Source organism: Chrysemys picta, chromosome 9 (assembly GCF_011386835.1).
Source record: "Chrysemys picta bellii isolate R12L10 chromosome 9, ASM1138683v2, whole genome shotgun sequence".
In the NCBI taxonomy this organism is placed as follows: domain Eukaryota; kingdom Metazoa; phylum Chordata; order Testudines; family Emydidae; genus Chrysemys; species Chrysemys picta.
In genome coordinates this window covers 81,163,558-81,179,051 of record NC_088799.1, presented here as the reverse complement: position 1 = coordinate 81,179,051, position 15,494 = coordinate 81,163,558, and the positions used below count along the sequence as shown (strand labels likewise).

The window sequence follows — 15,494 nt, the reverse complement described above, 5'->3', positions numbered from 1 at the left end:
AATACCATATAGCCACCCAGTACAATAAAACGAATAGGCGGAGTGCAGCAATACAATATGCCAGGATAGTTCATAAAAGTACAGTAGTAACATGGTTAGAAGAAAAACACAGCAGAGCCACCCAGTTATAGAGTGCAATATCCTGCAATGATCATTGCAACACAGTTCACTGACAACAACCAAGTAAAATATAATACATACAATGATGAACACACAAACAAGAATGACAGAGATACCATTAAGCCATATAGCACTGCCTCTGGAACAGAAAAGAACAGTCATGCTAAACACAGACAGGGAATACCAATCACTGTAATGCCCTTATTTTGGATAGATACTTGATATATTGTACCTGGCAGAGAAACAAGAGTTTTGTCCACTATTATTAATTTTTACTACTGTATACCTAGCAGCCCCAGTCATGGACCTGGATCCCATTGTGCTAGGCACTGTACAAACAGAAGAAAAAGACAGTCCCGCCCTTAAATAAATCCATAATTTAAGTATAAGACAAGAGGCAACAGGTGGAGACAGAAAGAGAAGGGGGACACGAGGAAACATTGAGACTAGAGATGATCATAAAAACTTGGATGGAACTGTCAGAAAATGCAGTTTGTCAAAACAGAAACGCTTTGTGAAATCATATCAATTTTGCTGAAATTTTGTTTTGGAGAAATAAAGGGGAAAAAATTCCAACAATGTTAAAATGTCCTATTTGTATATTTTCAGCACAAAATATTTCAACTTTTTCTTTTGAAACAACTTTTCATATTGATTTTTTTAAATGTTGTATTATATAGTATAATACAATAATATATATGTCAAATAAAAGGAAGATGAAACATTTCAATTTTGTTGGAAAAACCATTTTGATGGCCTGAAACAATTTCCCCTGCAAACTTTTCTTTCACAGAGATCATATGTGACAACAAAGAGATGATATTGGTCAGCATGCTAGGCTGTGGTTTCAGCATACCAGCTGCCTAACTGTTGTCCACTTTTTGCACATTGGCAACAGTTGCGTGGTGTGCCAATGAAGTATTTTAAATTTGATTTAAATACAACCTAATGCAACTGTATAAAACAATGCCACACAATAGTACAATATGACAATAGACCAGCATGCAATAGAATAGTACAACACTGCAACATAATACAGTACAGCATAAACATTGTTTATTAAGTCAGGGGATGTGGAAGTTATACAGATAAATAGGAGTTTGGATGCATAAAGAACTTTGCTATGTATTTGATATGGGTTGGTGGTCATGATAATTTTAAATGAGTTTTTGGAAGGACGGTCAGGTGGTCCCCTAGTGCACTGGAACGCAGGAGATCTGGGTTCATTTCTCAGCTCTGCCATAGACTTCCTGTATGACAATGGGCAAGTCTCTTATTCTCTAGGCCTCAGTGCCCCATCTGTAAAATGGGAATAATAATAACTTTCTTTTTCTCACCGTTTGTCTGCCTTGTACATCTGGATTGTAAGTTCTGTGGGGCAGGGACTATCTCCCACTAATTATATATGTACAGCACCTAGCACAGTGGGACCTCTTAGCACCATTGCAACACAAAATAGATATTGGCATGGTCTAGTGCAGAGGTGGGCAAACTACAGCCCGCGGGACCCTCTTGCCCGGCCCCTGAGCTCCTGCCCCAGGAGGATCGCTCTGGCCCCTCCCCTGCTGTTCCCCCTCCCCCGCTGCCTCAGCTCGCCCCACCACTGTGTTATCTGCGAACTTGCTGAGGGTGCAATCCATCCCATTATCCAGATCATTAATACAGACATTGAACAAAACCAGCCCCAAGACCGACTCCTGGGGCACTCCGCTTGATACCGGCTGCCAACGAGACATCAAGCCGTTGATCACTACCCATTGAGCCTGACAATCTAGCCAGCTTTCTATCCATCTTATAGTCCATTCATCCAATCTATACTTCTTTAACTTGCTGGCAAGAATACTGTGGGAGACCGTATCAAAAGCTTTGTAAAGTCCAGATATATCACGTCCACTGCTTTCCCCATATCCACTGAGCCAGTTATCTCATCATAGAAGGCAATCAGGTTGGTCACGCATGACTTGCTCTTGGTGAATCCATGTTGACTGTTCCTGATCACCTTCCTCTCCTCCAAGTGCTTCAAAATGGTTTCCTTGAGGACCTGCTCCATGATTTTTCCAGGGACTGGGGTGAGGCTTACCGGTCTGTAGTTCCCCAGGTTCTCCTTCTTCCGTTTTTTAAAGATGGGCACTATATTTGCCGTTTTCCAATCATCCAGGACCTCCCCCGATCACCATGAGTTTTCAAAGATAATGGCCAATGGCTCTCCAATAACATCAGCCAATTCCCTCAGCACCCTCAGATGCATTAGATCTGGACCTATGGACTTGTGCATGTCCAGCTTTTCTAAATAGCCCTTAACCTGTTCTTTCATTACTGAGGGCTGCTCACCTCCTCCGCATACTGGGTTGCCCAGGACAGCAGTGTAGGAGCTGACCTTGTCTGTGAAGACCGAGGCAAAAAAAGCATCGAGTACTTCAACTTTTTCCACATCATCTGTCACTAGGTAGCCGCCCCCATTCATTAAGGGTCCCACACTTTCCTTGATCGTTTTCTTGTTGCTAACATACCTGTAGAAACCCTTCTTGTTACCCTTCACTTCCCTTGCTAGCTGCAACTCCAGTCGTGTTTTGGCCTTCCTGATTACATCCCTGCACGCTCGAGCAATATTTTTATACTCCTCCCTAGTCATCTGTCCAAGTTTCCACTTTTTGTAACCTTCCTTTTTGTGTTTAAGCTCACCAAAGATTTCACTGTTAAGCCAAGCTGGTCTCCTGCTATATTTGCTATTCTTTCTGCACATCGGGATGGTTTGTTCCTGCGCCATCAATAAGGCGTCTTTAAAATACAAGCCAGCTTTCCCGGACTCCTTTCCCCCTCATATTAGCCTCCCAAGGGATCCTACCCATCAGTTCCCTAAGGAAGTCAAAGTCTGCTTTTCTGACGTCCAGGGTCCATATTTTGCTGCTCTCCTTTCTTCCTTTTGTCAGGATCCTGAACTCAACCATCTCATGGTCACTGCTGCCCAGATTGCCACCCACTTCTACTTGCCCTACCAATTCTTCCCTGTTTGTAAGCAGCAGGTCAAGAGGAGAATGGACCCTGGTTGGTTCCTCCAGTAGTTGCACCAGGAAGTTGTCCCCAACACTCTCCAAAAACTTCCTGGATTGTCTGTGCAGTGCTGTATTGCTCTCCCAGCAGATGTCAGAGTGATTGAAGTCCCCCATTAGAACCAGGGCCTGTGTTTTGGAAGCTTCAATTAATTGTCCGAAGAAAGACTCGTCTACCTCATCCTCCTGGTCCGGTGGTCTATAGCACATGCCCACCATGACATCACCCTTGTTGCCCTCAGTTCTAAACTTAACCCAAAGACTCTCAATAGGCTTTTCTCCAGTTTCATACTGGAGCTCTGAGCAATCATACTGCTCTCTTACATACAGTGCAACTCCTCCACCTTTCCTCCCCTGCCTGTCCTTCCTGAACAGCTTATATCCATCCATGGCAGTGCTTCAGTCATGTGAGTTACCCCACCAAGTCTCTGCTATTCCAATCACATCATAGTTCTTTGACTGTGCCAGGACTTCCAGTTCTTCCTGCTTGTTTCCCAGGCTTCTTGCATTCATGCACATGCACCTAATATAAGTAGCCGATTGCCCTGCTTTCTCAGTATGAATCAGGAGGCACCCCCCTGTGGCACCCTCCTTCTTGTGTTTCCTCCCAGTATCCCACTTCCCCACTTACTTCAGGGCTTTGTCACCGTCCCCCAGTGAACCTAGTTTAAAGTTCTCCTCACTAGGTTAGCAAGCCTACCTGCAAAGATACTCTTCCCTCTCTTCGTTAGGTGAATCCCATCTCTTTCTAGCAATCCTTCTTCTCAGAACAACATCCCATGGTCGAAGAATCCAAATCTCTCTTTCCGACACCACCTGCATAACCACGCATTCATCTCCACCATGCAACGGTTCCTACCTGGGCCTTTTCCTTCAACAGGAATGTGATAGTGAACTCTTTGTGATCCGCTGATGAAAAGTGCTATATAAGAGCTAGGTATCAACATCATCAAGGGCCTTATCTAGACTACAGAATTAGACTGATTGTTCTTATCTCATGTTTTGTAGCTCAATTAAAGTTAACACAATGGTTTGTATCCCCACTTGCATTCACACATGCATGACCTACATCTTTCACTGAGTGTGGTCTCTGCTGAGGGAGATGAAAGAAATGGGCTGATGGCCAGATAGGCAACTTTGGCTTTGTCTACACTATGGACCTTACAGCCGTGTAGCTGCTCTATGCCAGCAGGAGAGAGCTCTCCCGTCAGCATAATTAAACTACCCCCAATGAGTGGCACAGTCCACAATAGCCTTTTGTCGGTGAAACTTACGTCAGTCAAGGGGTGTGTTTTTCAAAAGTTTTACCGACAAAAGTGCTAGTGTAGGCACAGGCTTTGTTGGGCATTGTGGAGTAGGATCGGAGGATTGATTTAAGTTGATTATTATAACCCTGCATCAGCCAGCAGTTACACTGGTTCTTTCAGGACTGAGATAACACAACTGAAGCTAACACTGGGGCATAGTGCAGGCCTTCACCTGAGTTACTTGGTATGATGGGGTGTTCACCCCAGTGGCATAGCTAGGAATGGAAATTTGGGTGGGCCCCAACTTTTGGGCGGGTGGGCAATGACAGATTGTGTTAGCTCAGCTTCGCCCCCATGCCACGCCCTCTATCTAGCCCTGGTCCCCCCAGACACAGGGCTTCACCTGCCGAGCTGGGCACACGCATGGGGCCAGGACCCCACCCCCATGTGCCAGTGTGGGTAGCTGCTTGGGTAAAAGAGGTTCCCACCCCTTCGGGCTGAAATTCCCACATTCCTTAGGGCAGAGGGGGGATAATAGGCACTGACCCCGCCCCTCCTTCAGTTGAGTAGAGTCTGAAGGCTACGACCCCACATCCCCGGAAAGGTACCCAGTCAGGGAAACAGGTTCTCTGAGCCTCACCATCTTGGGAAGAGGGAAAGTTTATCCAGAGCAGGGAGGGAAAACTGGGGCAGGGAAGGAAGAGGCTGGATGGGGGAGGGCAGAGGCAAAGGTCTGGAGTTGGGGGGAAGGGGCAGGACTCAGGGGGGCACAAGACATGAGTGAGGCAGCAGAACTGGGGAGCATGGCAGAGCCTGGCACTGGGGGTACAGGGACAGGACTGGGGGCACAGGAGGGATCTGGGGACCTGGGGAGGGAGGCAGGAGTGATCGGGAGGCCCACCTCCCCCCCACCTACTCCAGCCAGTCCTTACTGCTCCCAGGCACCAGAAGACAAGGCTGCCCAGGGCGCACAGGCTGTGGGGCATGCCCATGAGATGAAGGCGGACCACCCCGGCACTCAAGCTCCCAAATCCAGCTCGGTGTCTGTCTGCCTGGCGGGCCATGTCCCTCTGTCCTGCTGCTGTGTCTGTGCGTCCTGCACCGCGCGCTGCTGCCCCAGTCTCTGGAGGCCTGCCCATGGCCAGCCCAGTCATGCGCCTAGGTGCCAGGCCCGGCTCCACTCTGGCCCCAGCACTAGCCCTGCCCAGACCCTCCCCCACCAGGCACACACCCCTTGCCTGGGACAACTCACCCCCTCCCAATCTGTAGATTCGGGGGGCTCCAGCCCTGCCCGCACTCCATTCTGGATTTCAGGTGCCCGAGTTCCGGCCTGCTGTAGCTGCACTACACCCCTGCTCAGATTTGGGTGGGCCTGGATGCGAAGTGGGTGGAACGTGGCCCAGCCAGGACCAACCCCTGGTTCACCCCCACACCAGTCTGGAAGGGGTTAATGAGGCTGAGATGGGACCAGTTAACCAGATAGGTCCAGGGCCGCCCAGAGGATTCAGGGGGCCTGGGGCAAAGCAATTTCAGGGGCCCCTTCCATAAAAAAAAGTTGCAATACTATAAAATACTATATTCTCGTGGGGGCCCCTGCAGGGCCCGGGGCCTGAGGCAAATTGCCCCACTTGCCCCTCCCTTCTGGGCAGCTCTGGATAGGCCAGAGTTGAAGGGAAATAGGTGGCTTAAGTAAGCCCCTGAATGCTGATGGAGTCCAACTGAGACGAAAGTGTGTGGTGGGGAGCTAGGGTAAAGCCAGGAAGCTGAGAGAAGGGAGATGTGTTTGGGGACTACAGTGCCAAGTAGCCTGCAATTTCTCCCTGGGAGGAGGGCATTTGGGCTGGCAAACCCACAGAGTTGGGGAGCCAGAAGGTAGAGCTGAGAAGTAGGAAGAAGTCCAGGGAAAGAGCAACCAGTGCTGAGGGACGGTGGGCCACAATTGCAAGTATAGGGTCCCTGGACTCAAGCTTGGAGTAGTGGAAGGGCTGAGGTTCCCCTACCAGCTACTGAGGAAATGGCACGTACCAGGCAGTGGAATGCAGATGGGCTAGGATGGTTGTTCGGGGAGACTTTGTGACCCCCCGGAAGGGAGGACTATAGTGACGTGGTTGGAGGGCTGAGTCATGAAGAAGGAGCACGCTGAGTCCCAGAGAAAGAAAAAGACCATAGGGTGAGGAACTGACAGAAGGGGGAATTAGACCTGAAACCAGCTAATCCCCAGAACAACCAGGAGGAGCCCTCCAATGGTGTGTGGACCCCATGCTGCATGGCATAAGCTATAACTCAAGCAGTACATGATTGAGGGACTTGTGCATATTGATTGAAAGTGAATTAATGTCAAGCTAAAGGAAGCAATCAATTTGTAACTCAACCATAAACTAATAGTGGGCTGATAAAAACAAATGGGAAACTAAACTTTAAGGGTCTGTGATATAACAGAAATCTAATGGTTCGAGCTTTTGAGTTGTTATGGCACAACAGTATTACCTTGAAAAGCCCTAGGCGAAACTTCCACCTTGCGCCAGCCTCCCACCCAGCTAACCCCGCCCCCACGTGGCAGCTAACCATGCCCCCCTGCGCCCCCACTAGCCTGCCACCTGGGGAGCCCGCCGCCCCCCCCGACAGCAGCTACCCCCCCCTTGCGGCAGCTAACCCCGCCCAGGGAGCCCCATTCCCTGTGGCAGCTAACCCTGCCCGGCGAGTCCGCCCCCAACGGCAGCTAACCCCGCCCGGGAAGCCCGCCCCAGCTCACCTCCACTCCGTCTCCTCTGCTGAGCACGCCAGCGCCACTGTAATTCTCCTCCCCTCCCCGCCCAGGCTTGCAGCGCCGATTGGAGGAGAATTAGAGTGGGGCTGTGTGCTCAGCGGAGGAGGCAGAGTAGAGGTGATCTGGGGCGGGGAGTGGTTCCCTTGTGTGCCCCCCCCCGTTACTGCGGACGGCCCTCCCCGCCCCAGCTCACCTCCACTCCACCTCCTCACCTGAGCGGGCTTTTAGACGCCCTCAACCACTAGGCGCCCTAGGCAGCCGCCTAGTTCGCCTAGTGGTTGCACCGGCCCTGGGGGTATGCAAAACAAATCAGACTCCTGAAAGGGGTACGATCATCTGGAAAGGATGAGAGCCACTGATTTGGTGGATCCAAGAATGGAAACTGAGATGTGGGGCTATGTGCAGGGCTGCTGTAAGGCCAACACGGGGCTCTGTGAGGCAGCCACTAAACAGTTTGTTCCCCCCCCTCCCAACTTCTAGGGGCCTCGCTCCTGCAACAGGAGCTCTTGAAGTATACCGTGAATATTGAACTGATCCTCAACATTTTCCAAAAGTTACCATGGGATCTTTAACTTCCATCTGGAGAGCCTCCGGGTCTTAGTTTCACAGTGGTTCTGATCTTTTTACTTATTGGCAATGCTTGCATAGTTTATTGAACCAAAAGAGTATTTCAGAGTTTCCCTTCAATACAGCTTGTGTTTGTTGATCTTCCAGGCATGTTGTAAAGCTTTTCTATTTCCACAGGCTTTTTAATGATGGGATGGAGATAGCTGAGGATTGCTTATTTTCTTTTTGATGGGTTGGGAAGTAGCCCTTGGTGTCACTGATGTGTGAATTTGATTTTGAATGTGTTTTGAAATTTTGTATTTTGGGGCGCTGTATCTGGGTCACTATGTATATCTTGTTAGATTGACAGTCAGGCAGACTGATAGCCAGTAGAAGTCTTTCACTGAAGAAATCACAGAAGTCCACACTAATGTCCAGCCAACATGTACTAGAGAAGTTTGATTGTGAGTGATAGCAGACTGGAATAACTGGCAGGATTTTATATTGAGTTCTGTTAAACTGTCAGTCCACAGAATCCAGTCTTTTTCTCACAGTAGGAATTTGCTTTTTACAATACACTGATCTAGCTGAGAAGACCATCAATGACACAGTCCCCACAGGGAGCAAAGGAGAACAAGTCTTGTAGTACACAGGAGCAAGCATGATTTCATCTTTTGTGTGGAGCAGCATGTCTCCTGTGATTCCAGAGTCTGATGCAATTGACCTGTGCTGATACTTGTCTTGCATCATTTGAATGACAGAATGCATCCAGCCAGCTGTCTGACACAGTGGCAGCTCATAACTGTTATTGAGTCATTGCTTTACAGATGGCACAGGTCAAGAAATTTACATGAGCTTCTGCAGTTTCTATGACAGACTGCAGGTCTGTTGTTTCCTGGGCAGCTATTTAAATAATAGTGAAAGTTTTGTACTAGAGCATCATGCACAAGCTGTATGGGCTGATGGCTGACCATAAGTCTCACTAGGACAAGCCTCTGAGTGTAGTGTGTGAACCTGCCCATGGTCAGTGCTCATCATTGCTGGAGAGCTGTCAAATAAGTTGTGTGATATTTACCAAATGTGGGACACAACAGTCGCAGAAGTCCGTTAGGTCTAGCAAGCTTTGTACTTCTGTGTGGTTACCTTTTGTATGGCTGAGCTTGCCTGTGTGATAGTACAAAACTATGCCTGAAAAATCCCCTCTCGTACTCCTTGCGCACTTAGTGTGATGTTGTGTTTATGAAGTAACATGGCTATGAGGTGAGAATTATGCTCTTCAGATGTTTTCCTGTATGCTGTGGTGTTTAGAACTCCAGATGGCCCTAAGGCTTCACAGATTGTGTTTTGAAAGAAGAGAGATTCTAAAATCATTTGTAGCAAATGCAGGCATTCATGTGTTATGAGTGTTATGGATCTGAACTCCTGGTGAACAGGGCCGGTGCAACCACTAGGCGAACTAGGCAGGGGCCTAGGGCGGCAAGTAGTTGGGGGCGCCTAGGGCCGTCCTCGGGCATAGGCAGCTGGGTAGGGTACCTGAAAATTTGGGGCACCACTGGGTCTTAGTGTCCACCCTACTGGTTTTCCTATCCCTGTTCTGACCCTTCCTGCAGGCTCTGAGTCTTCCTGGGAAGGGAATCTAGTAGTTAAAAGCAACAGAGGGTCCTGTGGCACCTTTGAGACTAACAGAAGTATTGGGAGCATAAGCTTTCATGGGTAAGAACCTCACTTCTTCAGATGCAAGTAATGGAAATCTCTAGAGGCAGGTATAAATCAGTGTGGAGATAACGAGGTTAGTTCAATCAGGGAGGGTGAGGTGCTCTGCTAGCCGTTGAGGTGTGAACACCAAGGGAGGAGAAACTGCTAGCAACTAACCTTGTTATCTCCACACTGATTTATACCTGCCTCTAGAGATTTCCATTACTTGCATCTGAAGAAGTGAGGTTCTTACCCACAAAAGCTTATGCTCCCAATACTTCTGTTAGTCTCAAAGGTGCCACAGGACCCTCTGTTGCCTTTTACAGATTCAGACTAACACGGCTACCCCTCTGATAGTAGTTAAAAGAGAAACAGTCTCCAACCTGCCAGACCTATTAGCACAACACTGAAACTGTTAAAGAGCCATTCAAGGGGTAATGAAGACATTTAACAGGCATTTGCCAACCCCCAGGCATCTACTGTCAGTTTCTGAGGACTTGGCTACACTTGCGAGTTGCAGCGCTGTAAAGTCACCCCCAGCGCTGTAATTCACTCCCCGTCCACACTGGCAAGGCATTTGCAGCGCTGTATCTCCGTGGTTGCAGCGCTGCATGTACTCCACATCCCCGAGAGGAATAGCGTGTATTGCGCTGCAGTACTGCGGTGCCAGTGTGGCCGCCCAATGCGCTGTGACTGGCCTCCAGAAGTATTCGGCAGTATCCCACAATGCCTGTTCTAGCCACTCTGGTCATCAGTTCAAACTCTACTGCCCTGGCCTCAGGTAACCAACCATGTGACCCACCCTTTACATTCCCTGGGAATTTTAAAAATCCCCTTCCTGTTTGCTCAGCCCAGCGTGGCGTGGAGTGCTATCAGCAAATCTTTCCAGGTGACCATGCCTCCACGCGCTAAGCAAGCCCCAGCATGGAGCAATGGCGAGTTGCTGGACCTCATCAGTGTTTGGGGGGAAGAAGTTGTACAGTCCCAGCTGCGCTCCATCTGTAGGAATTACGATACCTTCGGGAAGGTATCAAAGGACATGATGGAAAGGGGCCATGACCGGGATGCCCTGCAGTGCAGGATTAAAGTGAAGGAGCTGCAGAGTGCCTACCGTAAAGCCCACGATGCGAACAGCCGTTCGGGTGCTCCCCCCGCGACTTGCCGATTTTACAGAGCTGGATGCGATATTTGGGGCTAACTCCACCTCCACTCCGAGCACCACCATGGACACTTCAGAGCCGGTGGGGGGGCGGGGGTGAGGAGGAGGAGGAAGAAAACGGGAGTAAGGGTGGTGGGCCAGATGGAGACACCCCGGAATCCCTGGAGCCATGCAACCAGGAGCTCTTCTCGAGCCAGGAGGAAGGTAGCCAGTCGCAGCGGTCGGTACTTGGTGGAGGACAAACAGAAGAGCAGGTTCCCGGTAAGCGATTTTTTTTCGGGAAGGAATTTTTTCGGTGCGGGCTCTTTGGGAGAGGAGGGTTAGGCATGCATGCCTAGATGCGGAATAGTGCATTGATGTGGTTTATCACATCGCGGTAATCGGCCTCGGTAATCTCCTCGAATGTCTCACCCAGAACGTGTGCAATGCGCTTGCGCAGGTTTATCGGGAGAGCCACCGTGGTCCTTGTCCCAGCCAGGCTAACGTGTCCGCGCCACTGTGCCACGAGGGGTGGGGGGGACCATTGCTGCACACAAGCAAGCTGCATATGGGCCAGGACGGAAGCTGCACTGCAGTAGAAGACCCTCCCTTGCTTCCCAGGTCACCCTCAGCAGCGACATATCGCCCAGGACGAACTCCTGTGGAAAATGTTGGGACAGTGTTCAGTGTAGGTGCCCCCTGAAACTGTTGGCTCTCCCCAAGGCACAGAAACCCAGAGGACAGTGCAGCCCTGAAACAATCAGTCCCCCTTACTCACCATTTTGAGGCTCCCGTGGGATATGTGTGCTCTATTTCGGACGGGAAAATTATGCAATTATGTAGATCCTGTGTGTTTTCTACTCCTTAAGTGCGGGGGGAATCATTACTCTGTCTGGTATAAACAATGCTGCCTCTGTTAAATGTTGCATTTTGCTTCTACAGCAGCATCAACCTTGAGACCTCAGCCATCCCTCTTATCGCCTGCTCAGAGACTGCAAAGACTCAGGAAGAGACCGCGAAAAAGCAAAGAAGACAAGCTGCAAGAAGTGATGCGGCAATCTATTAAAGAGAATGAGAAAGTACAGAACTGGAGGGAGAGAGAAAGCAGGATCCGCCAGGAAAACGCAGCGCACCGGCGGCAAAGCATGGAGCACCGACAGCAAAGCACGGATCGGCTCATAAGCATCCTGGAGCACCAAGCAGATGCTATCCAGGAGCTGGTAGCCATGCAGAAAGAGGAGCAGTACCGCAAACGCCACCCCTCCCACAGCCCTTGTCCCAAAACTCTTTCCATTGTGCCCCACTGTCACCTCCAACCCACTTTCCCCAACCTCCATGTTCTTCATGCCACCCGCTGCCTCCAACACCAGTATCTTCACCACCCAGCCCTGAAAACCACGACCCTTACCCTTTGCACTCAACCCCCATCACCATGCAGTATAGCTATCCTGAAGTGCAGCACTCACTGCACAGCACACCAGACAGGACATACGCGAATCTGTGATTGTACCGTTCCCCACTCCACCCCCTTGTTTCTTTTCAATAAATATTTTTTTTTCTTTTCAATAAATGGATTTTTTGGCTTTGAAAACATTCTTTATTATTGCATAAAATAAAAGACTCTTAGCCCAAGAAATAAACAGGCACTGCAAGTCTGCTTGTCTGCTTAGCAAGCACTGATTCCTAAAGATTGGAACTACTGCACTTCACTTCCATGCAGGGCACCAGATATCACTGCTGGTTTTCCGCCTCAAATTGCTCCCTCAAGGCATCCCTAATCCTTGCAGCCCCGCTCTGGGCCCCTGTAATAGTCCTGCTCTCTGGCTGTACAAATTCAGCCTCCAGGTGTTGAACCTCAGAGGTCCATGCCTGAGTGAAGCTTTCACCCTTCCCTTCACAAATATTATGGAGGGCACAGCACGCGGATATAACTGCGGGGATGCTGCTTTCGGCCAAGTCCAGCTTCCCATACAGAGATCGCCAGCGGCCCTTTAAACGGCCAAAGGCGCACTCCACAGTCATTCGGCACCGGCTCAGCCTGTAGTTGAACCGTTCCTTGCTGCTGTCAAGGCTCCCTGTGTAGGATTTCATGAGCCACGGCATTAACGGGTAAGCGGGATCTCCAAGGATCACAATGGGCATTTCAACTTCCCCTACTGTGATCTTCCGCTCTGGGAAAAAAGTCCCGGCCTGCATCTTCCTGAACAGCCAAGTGTTCCGAAAGATGCGTGCGTCATGCACCTTTCCGGGCCAGCCTGTGTTAATGTCAATGAAATGCCCATGGTGATCCACAAGCGCCTGGAGAACCATAGAGAAATACCCCTTCCGATTAACGTACTCGGATCCTAGGTGGGGTGGTGTCAGAATAGGAATGTGCGTCCCATCTATCGTCCCTCCACAGTTAGGGAACCCCATTTGTGCAAAGCCATCCACTATGTCCTGCACGTTACCCAGAGTCACAGTTCTTCTGAGTAGGATGCGATTAATGGTCTTGCAAACTTGCATCAACATGATTCCAACGGTCGACTTTCCCACTCCAAACTGGTTTGTGACCGACCGGTAGCTGTCTGGAGTTGCCAGCTTCCAGATTGCAATAGCCACCCGCTTCTCCACTGGCAGGGCAGCTCTCAATCTCATGTCCTTGCGCCGCAGGGTGGGGGCAAGCTCCTCACACAGTCCCATGAAAGTGGCTTTTCTCATCCGAAAGTTCTGCAGCCACTGCTCGTCATCCCAGACTTCCATGACAATGTGATCCCACCACTCGGTGCTTGTTTCCCGAGCCCAAAAGCAGCGTTCCACACTGCTGAGCATGTCCGTGAATGCCACAAGTAATTTCATGTCGTATGCGTTACGCGGCTCGATAGCATCGTCAGACTCCTCACTCTCACTGTCACTTTGGATCTTCAGGAATAGTTCGACAGCCAAATGTGACGTGCTGGCGAGTCTCGTCAGCATACACCTCAGCAGTTCGGACTCCATTTCCTGCAGACAGATCACGCTGCACAGAAACCGTTGAAAGATGGCGCCAAAGGTGGATGGAAACAAAGGGATTTCTGGGATGCGAAGCGATGCATCACGGGGCATTGGGACAGGACCCAGAATGCCCCGCACCCACGCCCCCTTCCCACAACCCACGGCGCCAGAATGGGAAGAGGTGCTCTGTGGGATAGCTGCCCATAATGCACCGATCCCAATGGCGCAGCAAATGCTGCAAATGTGGCCACGACAGTGCGCTGGGCAGCTGTCAGTGTGGACAGACTGCAGCGCTTTCCCTACTCAGCTACACGAAGTCAGGTTTAACTCACAGCGCTGTACATCTGCAAGTGTAGCCAAGGCCTGAATGTACTGACAAAAACAGTTGTGCATGACTGTAATATTTATTCAGAACATGTCAGTCTACAGGACCTTAGTTTAAAATTTGCTTTAAAAATATTTCATTAGTGAGTTGGTGAAGATTATAAAATCACATCTCTAAAAAATCCTTGCATAGATTTTTAGATGCACAATCATCTTTAATCTTAAATGCTTGGATCTTCAGACATGGTTTTTTAAATAAATTCTTCAAAAGACCACCCTTATCTAAAATACACATTTTAATTGCTATAGTAAAAAAACGTACTTCCAAAGTCTTCCTGTCCTTTCTGTCCATCCATTTCTCCCTTCACCCCCTCTCCCCCTCCTCCCACTGAAAGAAGCAACAGCCCTTTGCTTCCAGATAGCTGGACAGAGTTTCCCTTTCTTTACTTCTGACTATCTGGTGAACTAGTTTTAAGCAAAATCAGTACCTTAGTAAGATATAAAATCCTTTGTTATGCCTAAAATCTTTGGAAACATATTTTTTAAAGTTGGTGAAATTTCATAAACATGTGTATTGTTATGGAGATCACACAAAGTAAATTAGTGCTCCCTTTTTCTAAAATCATTGAACACTGTTATGAACACACTAAACCTCTGTGACTGATTAATTTTAAATAATGGCTGTTTCAGTGAGTTAAATATGTAGTAATCTGGAATGATTACTTTATGAAGGCTTAAGCGTACATTTAAAATATAAAATCAGCTTAGAAATACTGATTAAGAAAATGTAAAACAGAGAAGAGCTGCATCATGTATTCCATAATATTTAAGGTTGTATTCAGCAAGACAGCTGACTCACCCTTACTACAAAGTTTTTGCAAATAAATGTCTGACAAACTTCAGGGCATATCAAAAAACCTGTGACTGACATTTTTTATTCCCAGGTTTAGTGCCTTTAATTAGGTACCTTCTGCATGTCCATTCTGCGTGAGGGAGAGGGTACAGGGGTCTCTGCGGGGAACTGTGACTCTCCACCACCGTGAGGCAGGCTGGGCATCTTGTTGTTCTTTCTGCCTTGTCTCTCCGCCCCCGCCTCCGCCGGGCTGCAAGCTCAGGCTGCCGTCGGGCATAGGGGCACCAGTTTAATAATACTGCATAGGGCTTGCGGGGGTGGTGAGCCCCAGCCATGGAGGAGCCGGCGCGGCGCAGGGGGGCAGGAGCCCTGCAAAGGCAGCAGGGCCGCTAGCGGGGAGCAGCCGTGCCCCCCGCCCCTCCTGCCCAGGCTGTGGCCTGGCGCCCCCCTGGGGGGCACCTGCAGACTGCAGCAGATGCATGCGGGCAGAGGCCCCCATGCACCCCCCAGTTCCCCCCTCACTACGCTCGGGCTCTGCAGCTCCCGGGCATGTGAGCAGCCGCTGGGGCGCGGGGCCCTGAGACTGCTCCGGGAGGGGGAGGGGCGGCGGTGGCTCACACTCCCGGGAGCCACAGAGCCTGAGTGCAGCGAGGGGGGAGCCGGGGGGGGTGCACTGGGGCCTCTGCCCACATGCATCTGCTGCAGGAGCCCCCAGAAGGCAGCTCCTCCCTGCCAAGCTGCTGCTGCAGCGGCCCAAACCCGGCAAAGCCAGTGAGTGGAC

At 49.8% G+C, this 15,494-nt stretch overlaps 1 protein-coding gene across 1 annotated transcript; it reads left to right on the top strand.

The window, feature by feature from the left end:
- The first annotated feature begins 10,275 nt into the window (after nucleotides 1-10,275).
- On the top strand, nucleotides 10,276-12,515 carry LOC135973436 (uncharacterized). Its single transcript, XM_065556570.1, has 2 exons — nucleotides 10,276-10,845; nucleotides 11,506-12,515. The coding sequence occupies exons 1-2, from the start codon at nucleotides 10,605-10,607 to the stop codon at nucleotides 12,177-12,179; spliced, it is 915 nt and encodes a 304-aa protein (XP_065412642.1). The 5' UTR covers nucleotides 10,276-10,604; the 3' UTR covers nucleotides 12,180-12,515.
- The last annotated feature ends 2,979 nt before the right edge of the window (nucleotides 12,516-15,494 follow it).